At 39.0% G+C, this 21844-nt stretch overlaps 3 protein-coding genes and 2 non-coding genes across 5 annotated transcripts; 2 read left to right on the top strand and 3 right to left on the bottom strand.

Annotated features, from left to right (window-relative positions):
• Positions 1-1267: 1267 nt before the first annotated feature.
• LOC144649562 (uncharacterized) lies at positions 1268-2892 on the top strand. Its single transcript, XM_078509075.1, has one exon. It carries the CDS (start codon positions 1664-1666, stop codon positions 2453-2455), a length of 792 nt encoding a protein of 263 aa, XP_078365201.1. The 5' UTR covers positions 1268-1663; the 3' UTR covers positions 2456-2892.
• A 5519-nt stretch (positions 2893-8411) lies between these two features.
• On the bottom strand, positions 8412-10216 carry LOC144652396 (GTP-binding protein Di-Ras2-like). Its single transcript, XM_078512411.1, has one exon. It carries the CDS (start codon positions 10047-10049, stop codon positions 9375-9377), a length of 675 nt encoding a protein of 224 aa, XP_078368537.1. The 5' UTR covers positions 10050-10216; the 3' UTR covers positions 8412-9374.
• Positions 10217-13045: 2829 nt separating this feature from the next.
• On the bottom strand, positions 13046-13184 carry LOC144652771 (U4 spliceosomal RNA). The gene has a single exon (XR_013570624.1). It is a non-coding gene; the product is annotated as a U4 spliceosomal RNA (small nuclear RNA).
• Positions 13185-14239: 1055 nt separating this feature from the next.
• On the bottom strand, positions 14240-14378 carry LOC144652763 (U4 spliceosomal RNA). The gene has a single exon (XR_013570618.1). It is a non-coding gene; the product is annotated as a U4 spliceosomal RNA (small nuclear RNA).
• Positions 14379-18946: 4568 nt separating this feature from the next.
• On the top strand, positions 18947-20846 carry LOC144652395 (GTP-binding protein Di-Ras2-like). The gene has a single exon (XM_078512410.1). The coding sequence runs from the start codon at positions 19323-19325 to the stop codon at positions 19953-19955; it is 633 nt and encodes a 210-aa protein (XP_078368536.1). The 5' UTR covers positions 18947-19322; the 3' UTR covers positions 19956-20846.
• The last annotated feature ends 998 nt before the right edge of the window (positions 20847-21844 follow it).

The raw sequence follows: 21844 nt of genomic DNA, 5'->3' as shown, positions 1-21844 counted from the left end.
GGTGAAACAAATGTTTAGTTAGCAAGCTTTCTTCGTATATCTTTCAAAATAGCTACATACGTAGTTTACTTCAAGGGTGCCTTACACCAAATCTGTTTTTGTACTAGAATTGAATTATAGTCCATGTCATTTTCAATGACAGTGATTATCTTTGTTATTTATTTAATTTCTCTCTTTCTTTCTCGCCTTTTCGTTGCTTTGAAATCCACCCACCAATGAATTAACTTAAAATTGTTCGATAAAAATAAAACATTTTCTAAATGTGTTGCGAATTTAATGACTCAAGGTGCTTATCTGTATAATAAAATTTTTCAGTTTTTGCTTTTTTATTTTTTTACTTACGTTCAGCCAACCTTTAAATATTAAATTGTGTAGTGATATCATGAGTCACTGCTAAATTACTGTTTTCCTACGACAGCAAGCCATACGACTGAAATAATAATCTACGAAATTTGTATCTTTGAAAATAAACTCATGGCGATTAACACGATGTTAATTTTGGCCAGTAATGATGTTATTGCCCACTATCGTCCTTATCACAAAAGAGAGGCGAATACATAGCATTCAAAGCACCAATGAATTTTAACATGCAAATACACCATAAAGAAACCACGCATCAATGCAGAAAATTAAAATAAAAAACAATTTAACTACTGTGATTAAATAGAAAATATCAACCGCAGAAAAAAAACTTAGTTTATTTTATCTTCTGCTTAGATTAATTTATTTCTTTGACCTTGGAAAATAAATATATTCAATAAAAGTAGGCTGCAGTATTTGTCATACAATTGAAAATACAGGCGTTTTCATGGCAGTAAAACAGGATTTTCGCTCATCGTTTCAACCAATGACGTCATAGCGCGCGCAAATCACACAGCGGTCCGAGTGATATTGAATCTGTGGCAACCGACTTGGATGTTTAATAAAACAAAAATGCGTTGAATTTTCTAGAATGATTGATGGAGCAAGGTTCTTTTTAAACAACATTTTAGCCCTTGTTTCCCCGCAGTCTGAGCTGTTTCGAAATCCAAACAATTACCTTTCGGATTGTAAACAATTTCCTAAAATAGAACTAGATCGTATTAAAATTCAAAAATGCCATTCTTTTCAATATGACAGCCTTCAGTTCTGAACAATGAGAATAAAAGAGATCTCCTAAAGAACATCTATAAATCTCTTATTGCCCGAGCCGGAAAAAAACAACGGTTTGACGTCATAGCCGGGATGATTGACATGATTACAGACGCGATTGGGAAAATAAACCCATTATGTGTCCTCTCGCTCGTGACCCAAACATCACTAAACCATCACAAACCGTCAAGGAAACATCGTTGTTGCTAGTTATCTTAACGAACTAGACACGTTTCGCAAGAATTTCGATCTATTTAACTGTCATCTGTGTTTCGAGATTGCTACGGGCAATAATCTGGCAGGCACTGTTCGACAGAATATTGAGAGCCTCTCGAAACTAGCATGTGTTCATGGGATTGAGTTTCCCAGTCCATTTGTTTTAAGCCAAGAAACTGACAATAATAATTATTCGAGGCTGTTCGCGGGTTCCACAGATCTCGTCAGGTGCGCTAAGCCACGAACGTTGGAAGCAACAGCTAAGGTCCCCGACCTGCAAGTTGGAGAAGCTACAGCAGCTAAACCTAGCAACGGAATGGTCTCTGTATTACCTCAATTACCTCGCATGCCAATTGAAAGCGGAATGAATCTCAACTCTGTAATTTTGCCTCAAAGGAACGGTTTTCGTCCGAAGAAAAAGCTAACCAGGCTCGTCAATGGACTCAAAACTCAGGACATTACAAATCAGTACTCTTTTCCACCTCAACTTTTCATAACCTCGACGAAAAAGAACATCAAAAACACTTTCTCTGTTCCGCAAATTATAATTGATACGGTGGAGGATGAAAGGCCTTGGGAAAACTCACAAGCGTCTATGCGAAGGAAACTTAGCTATACAAGACCAGGACTGAACTGCAATGCGAAGTTTCTTCACCCTTCGTATACGGTTTGTTCCGCGGTTTCCGCGAATGACCCCGGCGCTCTCAAAAATATAATTCTCTCGGGGACCGTAAATATTGATCAGCTAACGTCGAGCGGCGCTTCGGCACTTCACGAAGCAGCCTACGACGGGAAAATTGGTTGTGTACATGCTTTAATTCAATGCGGAGCTGATGTGGAAATTGAAGACAGCGAAGGCTGGACGCCGCTTCACGCCGCAGTGTGCGGTAGAAATAGACAGTGCGCCGAACTGCTTATTCGCCGCGGCGCGAACATTCGAGCGAAAACGGACGATGGCCTTACGCCGCTGGGAATTGCACTACAGCAGAAAGACAGTGAGATGATAAAGCTATTAACTTCGGTTTCTAATCAATCGCAAACAACAAACAGGTCGAAACCTTGTTCTTACAAACAAGCAAAGGAGATTTTTGCGCCGTCCAGTGTTTGATGCGTGCGATGCGGGCAGTACTTTCGCAAGGATACACATAAAGCGTCAATAATGCATATATTTAAGGCTTCCAAGAGGCATGTATTTAAAGAAACTGACGAAAATTCCGTTTGACGTAGATACACTTCCTAAACTTCATTTAGTCGTTTCCTTTTTGGTTGCGAATGGCTAAAACAGTTTTTAATCTTTAGTATAAATAGAAGCGAACATGTATGTCTGTCATTTGCTGATTGGAGTTTAGACTTTTTCGAGCAAGCGTGTGACTTAAATCCGGTCATAATGTGAAGTGACCCATAGTTGAGAAGCGGACCGAATATTCAATTAAAATAGCCGGCTGGTCGGTCGTAAATATTTTTATAAGCCTTAAAATATATTACAGCGTGAAAAATGCAGTGTGAGAATCGAGAATAGAAAATAAAGAAAATTTAATAATTTAACTGTTGGTCTACTAACGTTTGAAGTTGCTTTCTACATAATTCTTTTCGAGTAATTTATATTTTGCTTTTCAGTTGTGGGAAGTAATTGACGCACGACAGGAAATATATGTTTAGTATTATGTTTGCCTACAAAAATATACTGTGATCAGTATAATATATTTTCGGAATACTTGTTTTTTAAATTTAGTCACAAAAATCCCCAAAACTCATATACGCTAATGTAGCTTTGTTTCTATTCCTCTCGAAGAGATATTATCAAGTGCGTGGTTTTCTACTGAAGTACCCCCTTTCCGCCGGCAACATAAATTATCTCGATTTACTAAGAAATTTCCATCAGTACGTTTTCCGTGCGTTTCGCCGTTAACATAGGGTCACTATGAGAAACGATGCTTTGTTCGTTCGTATTTTTGTATTGTTTTTAATTTCAAATCTTCTCAATAAATGATCAGCCATAGATTTTCTCATACATTTGAACTTTGAATGTGGTAATACATTAGTGCAATATCATGATCCTTTCGTTGATATTTAGTCGATGTTGTTCTTGATAGAATTTTATATTTAAACCTTTTTACTCACAGCAATTGATATTGTATAAGTTAGACGCTAGTTTGACTTTTATCCTCACTAAAAATAGCAAAAACAAACTTGATAAAAACAGATTTACGCTTAAATAATAAAAACATGTGTTTAAAGAAATGAAATAGCAATCATAACATGGACAAAATTGGAACAAAAAAAAGATTTCTTGGAGAAGTGAAACGGTGCACGCAGAGTAAATCATCTAAATTTGTCTACATCGATATATCGAGTCTGCGAGTGACCTTTTAACCTGAGAAAGAGTTTTTCTTGGACATAATATTGTCTGGACAGGTTATGTTCCTCGTTTCAGTATCATCGGATCTAACAAAAGGTTAAAATAATATATTGTGTGTTAAGATATATAAAACCTTGCCTGTCAGCTCATCATCGAAAGATAATCAAAGTTTGAAGGTCGATGCTAAAAACAAGAAATCGAAATTTTATTTTTGATATCGGTACGTGATTTGGCAAGCGAAATGTATCGAAATTTTTGGAATAAGATTATGTTTTGATTTAATGCCAAAACAGATAATTAGTAGGTTTTGACTGCACTTTAACCACTTGATGCGGGTGCTCATAAAAAATAAGGGGTCCCTCATTTTCTCTTGGGGTCCTTCAATACAAGAGTCGACTATATATAGCAGCCTCAGGACCTTCAGTGTGGCATAGTAAACCTTAAATCAAGCCTTTTCTTCAGACCAATTTTCAGATATTTCTGTTTTCTGTTTAATAACGAACGTTTTTCCGTGATAGTGAAACTTGTCAATTCAGCAGGATTTAAATTTATCAACAAAATATGGAATTTTGTTTGTGCACAATTTGGTGCACAGACCACCACCACCAGTACCCCCGCGCTTCAGTTTGTAATATATACGTGTGCGCACGTACGCGTGTTTTGTGTTTCATGAATTCTAACAACTAACAATTGTTAGAGTATTCCTGTTTAATAACGAACGTTGATCTGTGATAGTGAAACTTGACAATTCAGAGCATGATTTAAATTTATCAACAAAATATGGAATTTTGTTTATGCATAATTTTGTGCAAAGACCACCAGTACCCCAGGGCTTCAGTTTGTATATACATACGTGTGAGCACGTACGCGTGTTTTGTGTTTCATGAATTCTGCTTCTTGTGCTGTAACGTGCGTAAGGGTGCAATTCTTAGAGTTATTTCTGTTTTGAAAAAGTTTCAGTTCTTTAGTCAGAAACAATTATTCAAATATAATTGCATTGAATGACGCACGCGTTGTTTTGAACAAAAAGGAAAACGTGAAGGACCTCTCGGATATATAAATGCACTCAAATTTATTAGAGCAGAACTAAGCACGACAGAGCAAACAGATTCTGTATTTTTGTGGCCCGGGATTAACCTTATATTTTCCAGTTTAAGTATAAAACATACATTTTTTATGGTTTTCCGGTGACGTCAATTAACCCACATGGAATATTTGGTCAGTGCTAAACTCGTTTCCTCCGAAAATCCACGGGTCAATTCAATTTATTGTGGCGGTAAACATTTGAATAACTGAACAAACAAAGCATTTTTTTGGGTAAGGACCGAGGGATTCTTTGAGGACACTTTTTTTTTTTTTTTTTTTTTTTGCGGCGGTTTGGTGTTCCGCCTTTATTTATTTTTCTAAGTTCACAAATTGCTTGTGGGTTTTTACATTTTTTTAAAGGTCTAAGCCGGTTTACAATTTCAAGGTCGTCGCCAGTTTAAGTCGTATTCCATAGTTCATGATCCAAGTCCATTCCAGGTCCAAAGTTCCATAGTGGTAATCTTTAACTTGTTTACAAGATAGTTCTTGCGTAATAAAAGTTCCAGGCTTGTCGCCAGTTCAAAGCTTGAGTTGTAATTCCAAAGCTTGTGGTTTCCGTGATTTAACCTCCAATCAGTAAGGACATTCAGCGATTTCACCTCCAATCGCAAGGACATTCACGCGATTTCACCGCCAATCGTCAAGGTTCCAAGTTCACGCGATTTCACCATAATCGTCAAGGTCAAGTTGAAGCGATTTATCCTCCCATCGCAAGGTTTACGAATTCACTGTGTTCACTGTGATTCTAGAAGCAAAAAAACCCGAAAAACGGGGAAAAAAAGCGACTCTCGATCCACCCGACTAAATAGCTATTGAAACTGCGAGCAAGAAAAACCCGAAACAAGGCCCTAATTTGCCGAGCTAAACCCACCCGAAGTCCTACCCGCCAGACGAACTCGATATTCCTAGTAAAAATAGACCCGAAAATAAAGAAAATCACAAGGGGAAAAACCCAACAGAAAAATAATTTGGCCTAGATCAACTTCCCGTGACTGCTCACGCCCGAAGGCTCAGTGAGACAGCCATACGCCCGGCGAGTCCGAAACGTAGCCGATCGTATGGCAGATCAAGTGTTTATGCATCTGAACCCCTAAAAAGAAGAACAGATACTACACTTGATCTTAGCCAAAAGGCCATCCGCTGTGTGAATAATGGTTTTAAACAGTTATTATTGAATTTTTGTCCCTCTGCGGTCGTGATGAGTTAAGGAGTTTTTATCTTTGTGGTTTCTTTTCCTCGTCCTTCGCGGCAGTAATGTTAGTTTTGCGGGAAATTAATTGACAAATTGTTGTTTATGGTCTTTATGAATGACAGGACGGTTACTCAGCATTCTTTTCATCACCTTATTTTATTTATTTATTTATTTATTTATTTATTTATTTACATATGTTGTTTATTTATTTATTTATTTATTTATTTATTTGTTTATTTATCTATTTGTCGTTAATTTATGACCGAAAACGACTTCAATCAACACAATTGAAAATTGTGTCGATCATAAAAGACTAACGAGTTAACGGTAACTAAATGAGGTCAACGTTATGGTCAATTTTCAGTCGCTCGCTACGTTCTCTTACTAAACGTTTGTTATCTATGGTAGGAAAGCCATGAGAAGTTGAGATGTTTATTTTAATATTCCAGGTTAAAATCCGTAATAACTCTTTAACATTTTTACGCGCCTACACAGTCATAAGTTGCCTCAGTTTACTTAACCTTAAACGTTAGCAACCGCACGTTCTATACGATATTTATAAACAGTCACAGTTGACCGGAAAGCAGGTCAGCCATAATTGCAAATATAGCTTTAGGCTAGGGTTATCTAGAACAGACGGTCGAAGTCAGTTACGCAATCACAAACAATAACAACAATGGTTTTGCGCAGTCAATAATTATAACTTATCCATAACGGTTAAACGTTTAAAAAGATAGTGTCTTTGACCTTGAACACCTTTATTCACGGAAATGGGGAGGGAGGGAGGGAGGGTGTTTAATTAAAACTTGGTCAACCGTAGAGAACACATTAGGATACAGGTAGGAAACAGGAATAATGTGATCTGTCGAGCCTATTGAGTCACTGGCTTGGCCTACAAGCAGCCCCTTCTTTCAGATAGGAGAGCGAGCGCGTTCCTTTTATCTGAAAGAGAGAGAGGGATCTATTTTCATTCTCAAAACACTTAAACTTTACTTCACGAGGGCTTTTAGAGAGGAACATAACCACTGATGAAAAGCAAGTTTAATAGTTTTTGGAGGGGAGATAAAATTCGGCAATTGTTTGCTCGCGTTTGCAAGAATTTAGCCCAAATTTTAGCCCAAAAATTAAGATGAGTGTTATCTGTGCATGGAAATGCGGCAAGAATTCCAAAAAGAAACGTTGCTGCAACAAACTTAATAATGTTTATTACATGCATTTCTTTACCACTCGAGAGATCACGACCAAATGAAAGGTGTGAATTCGGTGCGCGATATGCATTTTGTTGAGTCTTTTTTCGTAATTATTACGTTCATTTAATTCTTCACAACATATCAGTTTATCTGGTCATATATCTGTGAAAAAATTAAGGAGCTTTTAACTGTTGGCAATATTTCTTTGTTTTGAAGCCTAAGGAATGCTCTTGGAGCACGTTCCTCTGAGAGGACATGCTCAAATTTAAAAATATTTACTGTTAAGTATATTCCAACTTTGTGTATTATCACGTAGACTCTGAACGTAGATATTAGAGAACTGTCACCAGCCTAAAGTGTTCTTAATACATGTGCTCAATTGAATGATTGGTGGTGATTAGTGAATGATCAAAATTGTACAAATAACTCTTTCAACACTACGTAAAATCAAAGCACAGTACATGTATCACGCTGTAACAAGTGACCGTCTATTTTGTTGGGCGATGGGAGATTTTTACCACGGAAATAGACAGAGTGTTCTCAAATTATTACATCTCCACTGATCTGCCCCGAAAGATAAAGTTCTTTGTTTTGCATTCACAATGTTAGCTTCTATTGCAAAATGAAAAATAACTGACAATTTTGATTACGGAAAGCTTCAATAATAAATAGTTATAAGACTTTTTTTTAGCGACGACGGCCATTTTTCGAGGGGCAAAAGAGAGCATTGCTCGGTTAATAGTTACCAGGCTACTGATGTGATCGGTATCCAGAGGCCGCGATCCTCCTGGGTCAGTACCAGGAATCGAATCTTGGTGCTGACCAAAAGGATCGCGGACTCTGGGGGAGGAGAATGTTTTGGTAGGTAATTAGCTGTACGCATGCATATAGGTCTAAGCCAAGCCAAATAAACTCAACTTACAATACACAGTATACATTACTAAATTTACACTATGCATGTACATATTAATAAAAAGGCAACTCCACTATTACGTTTACATCAGTTCAGTTTGTTTTTTACTGGTATATTTCATTGGCAGTCGACTGCGCATTGCGAAATGTAATATAAGGTATGTTTTGTTTAGATACCATCAATGGAACTATTTATGGAACTGTTGCGTAAAATACACTGGTGTGTGCATTGACAGTCCAAAAGAGGTCAAGTTGTAAACGGATTGCATTTAATACATCTAAATAATCTAAACGACCTAACGAGGCTTAATCGAGGCTTGCAAGATGGAGTCAGCTAGAAAAGAAACAGAATTACAGCCATATGATAACATACGAATGAGTCTGGGTGGTGCAACAAATTTATTAAAGCATCCCGCTTAGCATCGTGGTCAAAACTAAGATTTATTGAAAATTCTGAAATTCTGCTTACGCACATGTCCTGTGTACCCATTATTGGTTAAAGTTAAAGCGCTTCGAGATTGTTGTTTTCGTGAAATTGTTATCTAGAACAGCAACGCTTTTTTTACTTTAATTCATTTATTTTTCATTTATTAATTTCATTTATTTGGGTCGTCTGTAAGTCCTGTAAGGTCAGCTGGATCGCATGCCACAACTCTTTTGCATTATCAATAACTGAACTAGCCTAGAATATTTTGGTGTGGTTTAAACATTTGATTTTATCGCCTCCGAAACTGAGCTTCTTATAGTTCACCAAGATTTCCACTATACAACTGTTGTTAACGGTTTTTAAGAGATCATCAAAGCGAAAACATGTGCTTTTGATCAAATATTTTCCCGTGACAGAGGGGTTCTCTATCGTAAACTAATGATAGGCTTAAGCCACACACCTTGTTAACCTCTGGCTCACGGTATGTAAAAGAGGCTGCTTTGCAATCTGCTAACAAGACTGCTCTGTGTGCGACTCTACTGAATGTTGAAAGCGCTTTCCTTCGTGCCATTAATCCTAACTTTAACTTCTAACTGTGGAGGTTTAGAACGAAAAGTTGAAAATGCAACAACATTTCTGCAAATGTGTGTCACACATGGACACATGATGATAAACCTATCTTCATTTATATCCAGAGCTTAATTAAGCCAATTAAAGTTGTGAGTATATGTACTCCACTGTACGTTAGCAGTTAGTCCAGTTAAAAACGTTTCACATTGTCAAAAAGTGAGCAGTAAAAAGTGCTTTATGACGACCTGGTCCTTCGGTCAGTTCGGTGTGGAACGCCCCTAATCTAGAAAATCATTGTAGTTTATGCTTTATACTCAGAGACCTCAGAGCATTGTGGCTTCTTTGTAGATTCTTCTCAGGGGCCAATTTGTCCAACAGTTTGAAGAATATCGCCTCCACATTGAGCCTAAACTTGGCCGAGGTGGCGAGCCATTGACATTTCCACTTAGTTTCCAAATAAGCACACGCACTAATTTTTATGCCATGCGGAGTATAAAACGTTGGCTCTGACAGATTGGGAATATCTGATTTGTTAGATACAATGATGACGGGAAGCTTCCGATTGCTGTCAGCGTAGCAGCTTTCGATTTCCTCCATGTATCTGTCCAGCTTCGTAAAGGATTCTGGTTTGTCTACAGAATACACCAAAACTGCTGCATCAGCCTTTTGGATCGCAATTCTTCTCATGGCAGGAAATTCGTACGTTCCTGATGTATCGATGATGTGAAGCTCGCAGGCTTTGTTTTTATGGTTGAGCTGCTTCACATAGAATTCCTCCACTGTGGGCACATGGTCATGCATGTACTCTTCACCAACAAGTTGGCGAATAATGGAGCTTTTTCCTACTCCTGAATCCCCGAACACAACAACGGTGAACTCTTTGAAATAGCCAACTTGTTCATGTGATGTTTCCTCGGCGTTTGGTTTCGTGTTGGGAATCTTTCGCGATCGAAGCATCACAGACATGATGAGTGCCGCTTTTCAGCGAGAACAAACTTTAGGCAAGCTTATTAACTGTTTTGGTTGAGAAATATGTCTAATAATAACCTTCTTGATGATTACTTTCTAGCTGACTAACAAGGCTGCTATGCACTATTATTTAATTTAATTTGGAGAAACTTCTGCCCGGTATCTAGCGATAACCCCTCGAAATATAAGCATGTGTTTGGGATTGAGTTTCAAAGCATCTTGATTACAATAACATTCTAGTCTCTTCATGGGTAACGGTAAAGCCAGACACCTGCATTGCAGCTAGGGCTGTTCAAAAGATGTTTGGCAACTTTAGGGCAACTTTTTGTCTTTAATTTCGAGCAACTTTTTTCCTTTCTAGACCGAAGATTTCCGAAGATTGTCCGAGTGTAGTTTATAGTGAAAGGAATCCTTGTCATTCAACAAATTTTGGCCTTTAAATATTATTAAGATATATTTTTGTTGCAGTTAAACTGCGGTCACTGCGTGAAAATGCTTGAAAATCTTACTTTCAAAGGGAAGTTAGCATATATTTGGAGAATCGTTTTGGATTTTTTGGAGCAACTTTTTGGGTTTTGGAGCATTTGTTGAGCAACTTTGGAAGAAATTTCGAGCAACTTTGGGACAGCTTTAGTTTTAGCAAAGACGACCTTACCTGCATGTTGAATAAATTAAATGCAGGGTCAGTCGCAAGGTCATTAGAGACCTTCAGATTAGACTACGAGTACGAGATTGAGTACGAGTACGAGTTTTCAAACCAAATTCGTGTGCCTCCTGTAATCACTTATCGCACCAATCTTATCGTTAACGTTTATTTATATGTTAGTCAGCAACAGGGAAGAGTTATAGTTTGGGGGATACAATTGTGTCGAAGTTCTAAAGTCGTACTCGTACTCGATCTCGTACTCGTAGTCAAATCTGAAGGTCGTTATTGTCTTGTAGGAGCATGCGCAGTAATTGAGGGGGACTAGCTGTGCCACTCCAACAATAAGAATGAAGGACAATCTTCCGTCTGTTAATTTCTATCTTGAATCTTCATCTAACTTGGATTTACAACTCCTTAACTCTGGCTATTACAGTTCTGATCTCGAGACATTGCTCGCGCTGTTTTATTCCAGCCAAACCCTAGCAGGGCGTTAGGAGAGAGGGCGTCGAAACGAGCGGGTTCGAGCGGAAAAGCCTTGATGCAGAAGCCTGGGTACCAGTTATAGATTTTTGAGTGCTTTCCCTTTCCCTGACCAATATGGCGGACGCCGATTTCGATATAAAATCACATGCCCATAGACGTAACAGAAGATTTTCACGATAAATCATTAACAGAAGCATCTGAGGAAAAGGAGGGTGAAGATGCAAGGTTTGAACATGTGGAGGAGGGGGAACTTGTCTCCTTAAAACGAGTTGTCGCAGATAGCGGACATCGACTGTAATTTTAGTTTTAATATTGAGGGTGCAATCATTGCGGGAAGCATTTTATCCTCAGTCTTTGAACGGTCAACAAGCAAAAGTAATCAGTGCCGCTTCTATCTGCCTATGAAAAAAATGCTTTTCACAGGTTTACACAGGGTGCAAATTTTGCAAACCTGTGAAAAGGGCGCCTTTCACAAGGTTCTGTGAAAATTTGTAACCTATTTACTCGATCATGCTAAAGTTCTGGCATGTCAACTTGAAGTTTGCATTCTGACCCAGTTCTGACCCTTTTTGACTACGATCGATCACTTCAGAAATTCGTATACACAATATTAATACATATCTCTATTTCAAAATCGCTTAATCCAGTAACCGAAATCTGTCGGTGTTTGTTGGAGAGCTTTATGCCAACATCCATACGAGATCTTTCGATCGCCGTTGCCGGAAGCTGTCACTTAAGAACATGTTTAAGAGAACTAAAAAACGTTAAGGATCACAAAAGATCATTCTGCAAATTTGCATACACAATTTGAACGAATAAAGGTGTCTTTCAATAGGTACTTCAAGCGTTTTCTATCCGCATTTTTCTTTTGACTGGCATGCAAAGATACGAGATTCGCACTGGATTGCTCGACGGCCTGTTTTCGATACTACATTTATATTACCAGAGAAAAAACACAGACACGTAGAAGATTGAATATAAACATGGGCTAGATATTGTCTGTGTATCCCTTAGAACAGTAGCAGATACTGAACTTGTTTATGCGTTACAGCGATTTCACGATATAAAACAATAAATATGAACTTGCCTCCAGCTGTCAGCCGCCATTTTCCTTAGCCAAACAGCGAGTCAAGAGCGGAAAAGCTGACTATTCCAGTCCCTCTCCGCATCAAGGCTGTTGCAGAGATCTTGTATGCCCGTTTCACCGCCCTCTGACGCCCTGAACCCTAGCTTTCAATCAACCGTCAAAAAATGTCAGATCCGTAAGTATAGGCTTACGTCAACTCATGCGCAGTTCACTCTACGGACAAGTGCGGCTGCGCCGAAGATCGCCTCAGGCAAGTACCTTCGCAAGGTTTACTTTGCCAAAACCTTTTTCTATTTGAATTTTTACTGCCATCCCGGGTATGTATGATCCAAATAACAACACGAGCAATAGAAAAGTTATAAACAACATTCCTTTGAAATCAAACTTCAGAGTTGTGCTAAGATTTTATTTGCTATTTGAACCCATCCGTAACTACCTACGGTTAGTCCTCAAAGTAGTCATGGGAACATTCATGGAATTACGATATACATTTAAAAAAAATCTGCAGGACTGCGATCTGCATTTGTGGCACACCAACAAACAAAAGATATTCAGGACGACATAACGCGATTTGTTGCTTAAGATACGCAAACGGCCAGGTATAAAAACAGGTTTGGATCTACATCTAAAAAAGGTATGGAAAATTCGGTCTTTAATTGGGTCAAGATTTGGAGAAGTGGCAGGGACGCCACCAACAAAAATTCCAAGGAGTACCCCTCCTCCCTGGAATCTCCGTATCTCTTTGCTGTGAATCATTATATTTTGTATTTAGTAGGGTCCACGTATGGACCGTCAAAAATTGCAAAGCCGACTGTATTTCACGTCGTCTTGCGGGGTATTGGGAAAAGTTTTCAATCAGCAATAACCGCGCCTCGGACGAACCTCACTGGCTACGGTAATGCCACTGCGCAAAGCTACTTTGTTGAAACTGCGATATCTTATTTGATGCAATTAATTTTCCCATCAATGTGGGATGTATTCACATTTTTCATACAGAAGAGCCTTTATCTCGATCCCAAGAGATAGTAACACAGTTTCAGTACTTCCCAAATTAAATTTAAAAAGAATTTACACCTGGACAATTTATTTAAGTGAGCTAGCCTGGTCGAGTCCTTGAATCTTTGTCGATTTTATAAAGCAATCAATGCATGCACACAGTAACAGATTATTTAAAACTAAAACGACATTTTTTAAGTTTACAAAACATGATTGGACAGAAACCTCTGTCATCTTCAGTTGAATGATATACAAAGCATAGAAAGTTGTATAATAAGTAGACAGCAAAATGCTAAAACATGTTTTGTAAACTTTAAAAATTGTCGCTATCTTTAAAATCTTTACGTGCCTGCTGTTATCAAGACCTTTTCAAACGATTTACGTTTCTCTTGGAGTTAATGTTATATTCTGAGGTTTTAGTAACATTAAGCCGGGAACTCTTTATTTTGAAGCGTTTATGACGCTGATAACACCGAGACATTCTGGCTTTCAGCAATGATTTGCATATGGAACAGTTTATATGCAAACTAACATGGTAGTCTCTCGTACGACTTCGTATAGCGACCTATAGCGCGGAAATCAATTTGTTTTATTTTAGAAGTTTGACGCTGGAAGCATATAATTAAACTGTCATTTTGTATATTAGAAGTAGACGCAAAAGTGAAAAAGTTCAACTTGAAATTCTTTTAATGGCGGAGTTTAGGTTTGAAAAGTCTCTGAATTTCGATCCCAACGTCCAAACAAAAGTCATTCAAAAAAGAACGATTCGCTACTTGAGAGACGCAAACGGCCTGAAAACAGGTTTGGAATTAAGAGTCCAGATCTCAAAAAGATATGGAAAAATTGGTCTAAAATTGGGTCAAGATTGGGAGAAGTGGAAGGGACGCTCTCAACAAGCATTCTTAGAGGTAGCCATCCTCCCTGGAATCTCCATATCCGTTTGCTGTGAATCACTTTGTTTTGTATTTAGTAGGGTCCACGTATGGACCGTCAAAAATTGCAAAGCCGACTATATTTCAAGTCGTCTTGCGGGGTATTGGGAAAAGTTTTCAATCAGCAATAACCGCGCCTCGGATGAACCTCACTGGCTACGGTAATGCCACTGCGCAAAGCTACATTGTTGAAACTGCGATATCTTATTTGATGCAATTAATTTTTCCCATCAATGTGGGATGTATTCACATTTTTCAATTTTCATAACGAAGAGCTTTTATCCCAAGTAATGGTTACACAGTTTTCATCTCAAATTAAATAAAAAGAAGGTACCGGTAATTAAACCTGGGCAAATACTTTAGTGAGCTAGCCTGGTCGAATCTTTGAATCTTTGTCTATTTTATCGAGCAATCAACGAATGCGCACAACAACAGGTTTTTTTTTTTTTTTTCTTCCCGGTTTGCGCGTGATAGCATTGCACTACGCTATCACCTGCATCCAAAAAAAAAAAAAAAAAAAAAAAAAAAAAACAGGTTCATTTATAAAACTCAAACGATTTACGTTTCTCTTGGAGTTAATTTTATATTTTGAGGTTTTACTAACATAATGTCGGAACTTTCTATTTTAAAGCGTTTATGACCACCCTGATAACACCGAGACATTCTACCGTGAGTTCAGCAATGATTTACCAGTGCAGTTTATATGCAAATTACATAATGGTCTCTTACACGACTGCGTATAGCGCGAAAGTCAACTTGTTTTTTGTTAAAGGTTCGACGCTTTAAGCATACAATTAAACTCTCATTTTGTATTTCAGAAAGAGATGCAAAAGTGAAAAAGTTCAACTTGAAATTCTTTTTTTCATTTTATGGTAGCCGGGTGTCAGTGTTTAGGTTTTAAAAGTCACTGAATTCCGATCCCACAATGATTACAACGATTTGTTCTTAGAGTAAACGTGAATAATAATTTTTGTTATTTGTTGGTTTATTGACTTTTAAATTTCTCAAGAACGGTGGTTTTGCCTTTGTGGCGAAACTGCCCCAAAATAGTAAGGCAAAAAAATGTGTTGTTTTTTTTTACATGAAGCAATTAAGCAAACGTAAAATATGCTTAAGGCTAGGGCTTCACGAAACAGCTGAGATCGAGCTCAACTGGCACGCGTTGTGGCAGCAAATGTTGAGAATTTTAGTTTGAGAGGCCTTGAGATGAAGGGTTATTTTCGATATTTTCGTGAAGACATCATAAACTCAAAATGTAAAATAATCGTTTTAGGCCAAGTACAAAAATCCATGTTTCTCGTCTGGATTCTAAAAAAAAATGAGTGTTGGCGGGCACTTTTTTGTTATTTCCATTCAAGAGATAACAATTCCAATTGAATAATTCCATTTTTTTGGCTAATTACGGCTTTTTTATTATTTCCAATCAAGAGAAAATAGTATCAACTGAATTCTTTCTTTGCAAAATAATTCCCCTCCCCCAGGGATAAGGATTGGAGTTCTTCGGTCAAATACTAATAAATGAAGCATCAGATATTTATAGCTATTTATGAAACACAAATTTGGTTTATTTTGATACATGTTTTAAACAACAACAGGCCCGTAGCCAGGATTATGGATGGAGGGGTGCGCATGAGTGCCTCCGGCACTAAATCCCGAGCGCCGCAGGCGCGAGAATGTAGGAATTGTAGGGGTATCCTCCCCCAGCAAATGTTAAAAAAAGGTTAGACAGCAATTCGTGCGTTTTGAAGACAGTTTGTTAGGAAATAAGGCAGGTTAAAGTGAAGGACATTAGGTAGAATGTATCATTGAAATTAACCTAGGAATCACACAGTTTGGTACAAAATATACCACACGAATCTACAAATGGTGGACATTCAACCCAAAGGACCATATTGAATGTAAATAGTTGACGCACAGAAATACCACTTCCCTTTCTTTGTTTACTTTGATATTTTTATCACAATAAGCGGACTTCCAAGGCTCGTGGGGGGGGGGGGGTGCGGACGCACCCATCGCACCCCCTCCCCCTCCCCCCGGGCCTGAACAACGTGATGCGGTATACGATATATCTCAATAGGTATAGGTAGTGCGTGTGCATTAACAGTAGGATTCAGTATTTAATAAATGCTTCGTTTTTATCCTGCCTGAAGGCTCTCGCGATTTTCTTCTTTGGTTTTGGTACAAAGTGAAAGTAACGCCTGTTGGTGTTTGTTCGTTCCAATTTTTCCAATAACAAATAATGAAAAAAGAGAAGCGGGCGGGGAGGAGGAACATTATTTTTTTTTACTTGGCCTTTTATATAGTTTCTGTAATGCGTGATCTCGCATCCCTTTATCAAACTTTACGAATATATATAAAATGGACGCTCTTCGTCATGTAAGGCGACAGCGAAACTAAAGTGCTGTTTACATGAGGCAGGAATGACTTTCATTCCAGAACGAGTTCATTTCCTCTCCATATACTTTCCTCTCTGCATCTGTTTACATGTTACCTAGACGAAATTTCCTTTCCACACAAGTCATCCCGGAATGAGTTCATTCCGGTTTTCATTCCGAATGAAATTTTCGTTCTGGTATGACATCTCATTCTGGTATCCGTTCCGAGATGAAACCGCAAACTGCGTAGTTTGGGGCGAGTGGCGCAAAAAAACCCCAAAACCCCAATATCTCTCTGCGTATCGTTTTCAATATTTCACTCGAAACTCGCGCCATCTCTGTTTTGAATCTGGCGCGAAAAGCGCCCTGGCAATATAAACTAGACAAGAGACAAAGTAGCCTGCTTTGCAGGCGTAAAAGGGGAAGGAAAAGAGGGGGGGGGAGCGGGGGTCGCCTCCTTCTTTTCCTTTTATTCTTCCCCCTCCCCCTCCCCTTCCCCCTCCCCCTTACCCCTTTACACAAGCCGCGCAGGCCAGAGACAAAGCGGTGTGAAGTTAGTGTTCGTTGCCTAGCAGAGGTGATTATTTTTTTACATGGCAAAATTAAGACCAATTAAGGATAGAGCCCAAAATAAATCCCGTATACAAACCAAATTACCAGTTAACAAATGGACGGAATGTGTAGAAAGCATTTTGAAAATTTAACAACTGGCGGTAATCGCTTTGATCAATCGTGCGAGAAAAATCAGGTTTAGAATGTTTCGCGTAGTTCACAAGGCTGTAGGTCAAGACTTTTTACGGTAATTTGTTGGCTGCGAATGCAGTCGATTTTTTAGCCTGTTGTTTCGCGTTACCACAGCCGAAGAAACAGTTTGAGTTAGTGGGTAAATTGCATACAAAATGATCTTTGGATAAGAGCTTGAAGTTCAAGTGAAGCCCAAAGGAAATACGCAAGGATTGTTCACCATTACAGATGGCCAAAACTTATCAGACAGGATTTAAACAGATAACGACATTTATCACCTGCAGTTTGTACGAGAGCGCGGTCTTTATGCCAAACGATGATAAGTAAGGATTTCATCAGTCTTGGAGAAAAACTGAAATTCTAAAATTCTTTTAATCATTCTTCACGTACAAAATGTTTCCTATGGTGGAAAATACCAACGAAGTAAAAAAAAACGAAAATTAGCAAGGATGGTTATGACTTAGGAAGGAATAGACGGATTGAGAAAGACATACTTGAAAAAATTGGATTGTCCTTTAATTTTCAGGATCCGCCTTCCATGTGGCAGCTTCAGTTCAGTTAACATTCACACCAACGTTGGTGGCGAATCCAAAACTGTTGCAGGAACCAGGAGCGGATCCAGAAAATTAAGAAAGAGGGAGTCGTGGAAATTGTGGCGAGAGAGCGCACCCCCCCCCCCCCCCCCACCCCCAGCACCACCTCCCTCCAACACCGCCCCCCACCCCGACGAAAAATGCAAGTTCGTGGAGATTCGATGGAGATGTTGCCTGTTGCCTTCAACAATCTGGAGGCATTTGTGACCAAACGTTAAGGCTTCCAAATCCGCTCCTGAGAACTGTTTTTCGCTCTGACTGGTTTTCCTATCAAATAACATTTACATGTTATTTAATGTAATAAACTCACCCATTATATTTGATATTCCTTTCCGCAAAAATGCAACTTATTTACGTGTGATTGATCATGACTCATCAGTTGGCGTGCTGACTTGTCACGCCCTTTCAAACTGAGGTTAGGTTGGCCCGCGAGTATCACTCAGATCTTTTCATAACACAGAGGAAAATAGCAGTAGATGCTAGAAGCGATAGTCACAATCTGTTCAGCTTAGTTGACGCTGAGTCTTTTTGTGCGTTGGTAGAAAGACCCGGACATAGGCCCGCAGAGTCTCGATTGTGAATGAATGGGCCTGGGGTGCAAGGCGCTCGCATAATGTCATCGCGTGATGAGTCCCGCCAGCAACGAATCTCTGTCTATTAATAATATGTGTAATGATATATCTGATAATCTATTCTGTTACGTTTGTTATACTATAGCAATAATTTCAAGAGTCTTCAGATGCTCTGCTTCAGTTAATTAATTAAATAATTACCCTATCACTCATCTCTACTCCAATTCAACTCTAATGGAACTTAAATTAGATTTCTTTGGATGTTGAGAACTCTCAGCAGAAGGCTCCCACAAGATAAACTGAATTATAGCAAAACAACTTGGCATAGCAGTTTATTTTTGTAAACGGCTCGTTGGGGAGTCAAATGTTCTCGCTTTAAGCCGATTTGTCTTGATGAATGCGGAAAATTACTGTCGGCTTAGTAATTTAGGGCGAGGTTTTGGTGTGTTTTAAGGAAATATAGTCTGAGAAAAGAGAGAGAAAAAGCACGTATCTTCTTAGCTTAAACAAAAAAAAAAATTCCCTGATTTAAACCTTCCGAATCTTGAGTTTAAGTGATAGGGACATTTAGTGGTCAGCAGAGTTTAGCGACAGTTTTACTGCTTCATCAAGCATGCGACCTTACAATCGATCCTGATCTTTTTCATGTCTCAACAAGCAACAGTTAAGTTGTCAAAGGTTCTCACTTGCACGTATAATGTTTCAGTGAATTGACTCTAAATATTTATTCAAGCTACGTTGTCGACAATCAGTTGGATAACGTAACTAAGCTTGAGGTCGATTTTCATGAAGCTTTGCTGCGCGGAAATCGCAGAAATCGCTTCATTTTCAACTTTGCCAGAATGCAGTTAGACCACTTAGAGGAAACGGGGACATCTGACCAGCCCGTTTATTTCAAGAGGTACACTCTAGCCATTTTCGGGGATTCAGGAGTGGGTAAAAGTTCGATTGTGCGACATCTTGTCGGCGAAGCGTACAATCACGAGCATGTTCCAACCGTGGAGGAATTCTATGTGAAGCCTATTACTCACAGAAACAAAGCTTACGAGCTGCACATCATCGACACATCAGGAACATACGAATTTCCTGCCATGAGAAGAATCGCCATCCAAAAAGCTGATGCAGCAATTGTGGTGTATTCTCTTGACAAACCAGAGTCGTTTATCAAGCTGGATAGATACATGGAGGAAATCGAGAGCTGCTGCGCTGACAGAAACCGGAAAATTCCGGTCATCGTTGTGTCTAACAAATCGGACATTCCAAACTTGTCGGAGCCCACCTTTAACAACGCGTACGGTCTTAAAATCAGTGCGTGCGTTCACCTGGAAGGAAAGTGGAGGTGCCAATGGCTCGCCACCTCGGCCAAGTTTAATCTCAACATAGAAGCGATATTCCACAAACTTTTGGACAAGCTGAACCCAGACAAGAACTTAGTGAGGAAGAAAGGCAGTATCCTCAGGCAAATTTTGCGTTAATTTGCTCTACATTCAAAGATATTTTTACTTCTGAGAGAGCGGTTATATTCCTGGACTAAATTATACATTTTAGAATTGTACATGTATCGTAATTATAAAATCCCGCGGCGTGCAAGGGAAGGGGGAGGGGAGGGGGGACTACTTACCCCTGCTCGCAAATGGTTGGTTCATTTTTCATTTCAAGGAATCTCAGAACTGAAAATATTTCCATATTATGTCTATTATGCCGCTTGATATACCAACTACAACAACAACAAGTTTACGACAGTTAAATTTCGACAAAGTCCAACTATGACCCGAGTCCATGTCAAAGGATTTTTGGACAGCACATCGACGTAATCTTCTTAGGTAGAGAATTCGTCTGATTCAAGATAGCTTACTCTTATGATAGGGGTTAATGTTTGTTTACTCAACTAAGATAGGGTTTAGGGCAGCCAAATCCTGTTGTTGTCTAGAAGGTAGTTTCACATTGTAAATCGTCGACCCAAATTCGAGATCAATTTGCTATTCTCTAAAATAAAAAACTCGATACATTGACAAGGGCAAAGACCTGACTTCCTTAGAGAAGACGGTTTTGCCTGCATTTGTTGTTTTACACCGCGGAATATTTTCAGCAGCTTGAAAAACTATCCTGATTCTAGCGAGCAAGTGAATAGAAGCCCGCTTACGCCATATGTATAGCTATTGTAAGACGGGTTAGAGAGTACATTATAAACAAGATACAGTACACATCTGTGTATATATGTCCAACGTACAGAATAAAGAACTGAAATTCGAAATGTACACAATGGCATGGCAAACACCTACGATTTTTCTGACTTATTATAGAAGTGAGAATTATTCAAGAACGAAACTGCCAGTACGTACTACATTGAAAAGTTTTGAAATTTATTTACTGTGTTTGTTTCGGGGTAAAAGGCGTAGGTATATAGTGCTACTTTTTAGTACTAGAATGTTTGAGGTCTTGTCGATGAGTCCGGCCTCTATCCCTTCCCCCTCCTTCCCCTCCCTGCTCTTGTCTTCTTTAACTAACTAACTTTATTGGCGACAGGATATCTGAGTCTAGTACGTCTCGATACGGATGGAAAAGGACACGAGTCCCCCGAAAAAACTATGTGCCGTAGCATAATATTTATATGTAGAAATGTAACCTTGCTTCTATAATAAAACACCAAATTAAATCAAAGTATGTGAAAAGAAAACTTGATCTGTAAGAAATATGAAAAGCGTTCCAATATGTTTTATATTCTTCGTTGAGCTAGTGCTCCTTTCTATTGGTTACTCTGTTATAACAGTGTCTTGAAGACTAAATTTTCAGACCTGACTGGGAAAAAGTGACATCGTCGAATAGCTAATTTGAACTTCCGCAATAGGCAGACTATTTCTTTCGCCCCCCCCCGAAAACAAAGCGAGAGGTATAAGGAGGAGTCCACGGTCGCACTTATCTAACTCTAGCAGAATACAACTTTTCGTAGAACGAACGGCTGTTCTCAATAGCTTTTATGACATCATCAGGATACGTAACTCTCGGGTTATTGGATGAGTTCTCATTTTTTTCACGTGGGTTTATAAAGCCGCTGCTGTGAATGGCTCGATTCATCCAGGCCACGCCCATTCGACATTCCCAGGGCTTAGGAACCTCGCCGGCCTTCCAATAGGTCATGTGATCTTAGTATTGGACCCAACTCCCTCACAGTAAGCCGCCTTCATCATCTCCTTGGGTGAGCTGAGCAGGTCGCCCGCATCGACAACTAAAGGACTGGGATCACGTTTTTCTCTCACAAACTCATACATTCTCGTCCCCATAGCCCTTTCGTTTCTCTTAGCCGGCTGGGCCTTGGCACGAGGAAACAAAGGGCTCTGGGGACACAGGATTTCCAGTCCTAGAT

Source organism: Oculina patagonica, chromosome 4 (genome assembly GCF_052425735.1).
Source record: "Oculina patagonica isolate OP01 chromosome 4, crgOcupat, whole genome shotgun sequence".
NCBI classification, from domain to species: domain Eukaryota; kingdom Metazoa; phylum Cnidaria; class Anthozoa; order Scleractinia; family Oculinidae; genus Oculina; species Oculina patagonica.
This window is presented reverse-complemented; position numbering and strand designations above follow the sequence as displayed.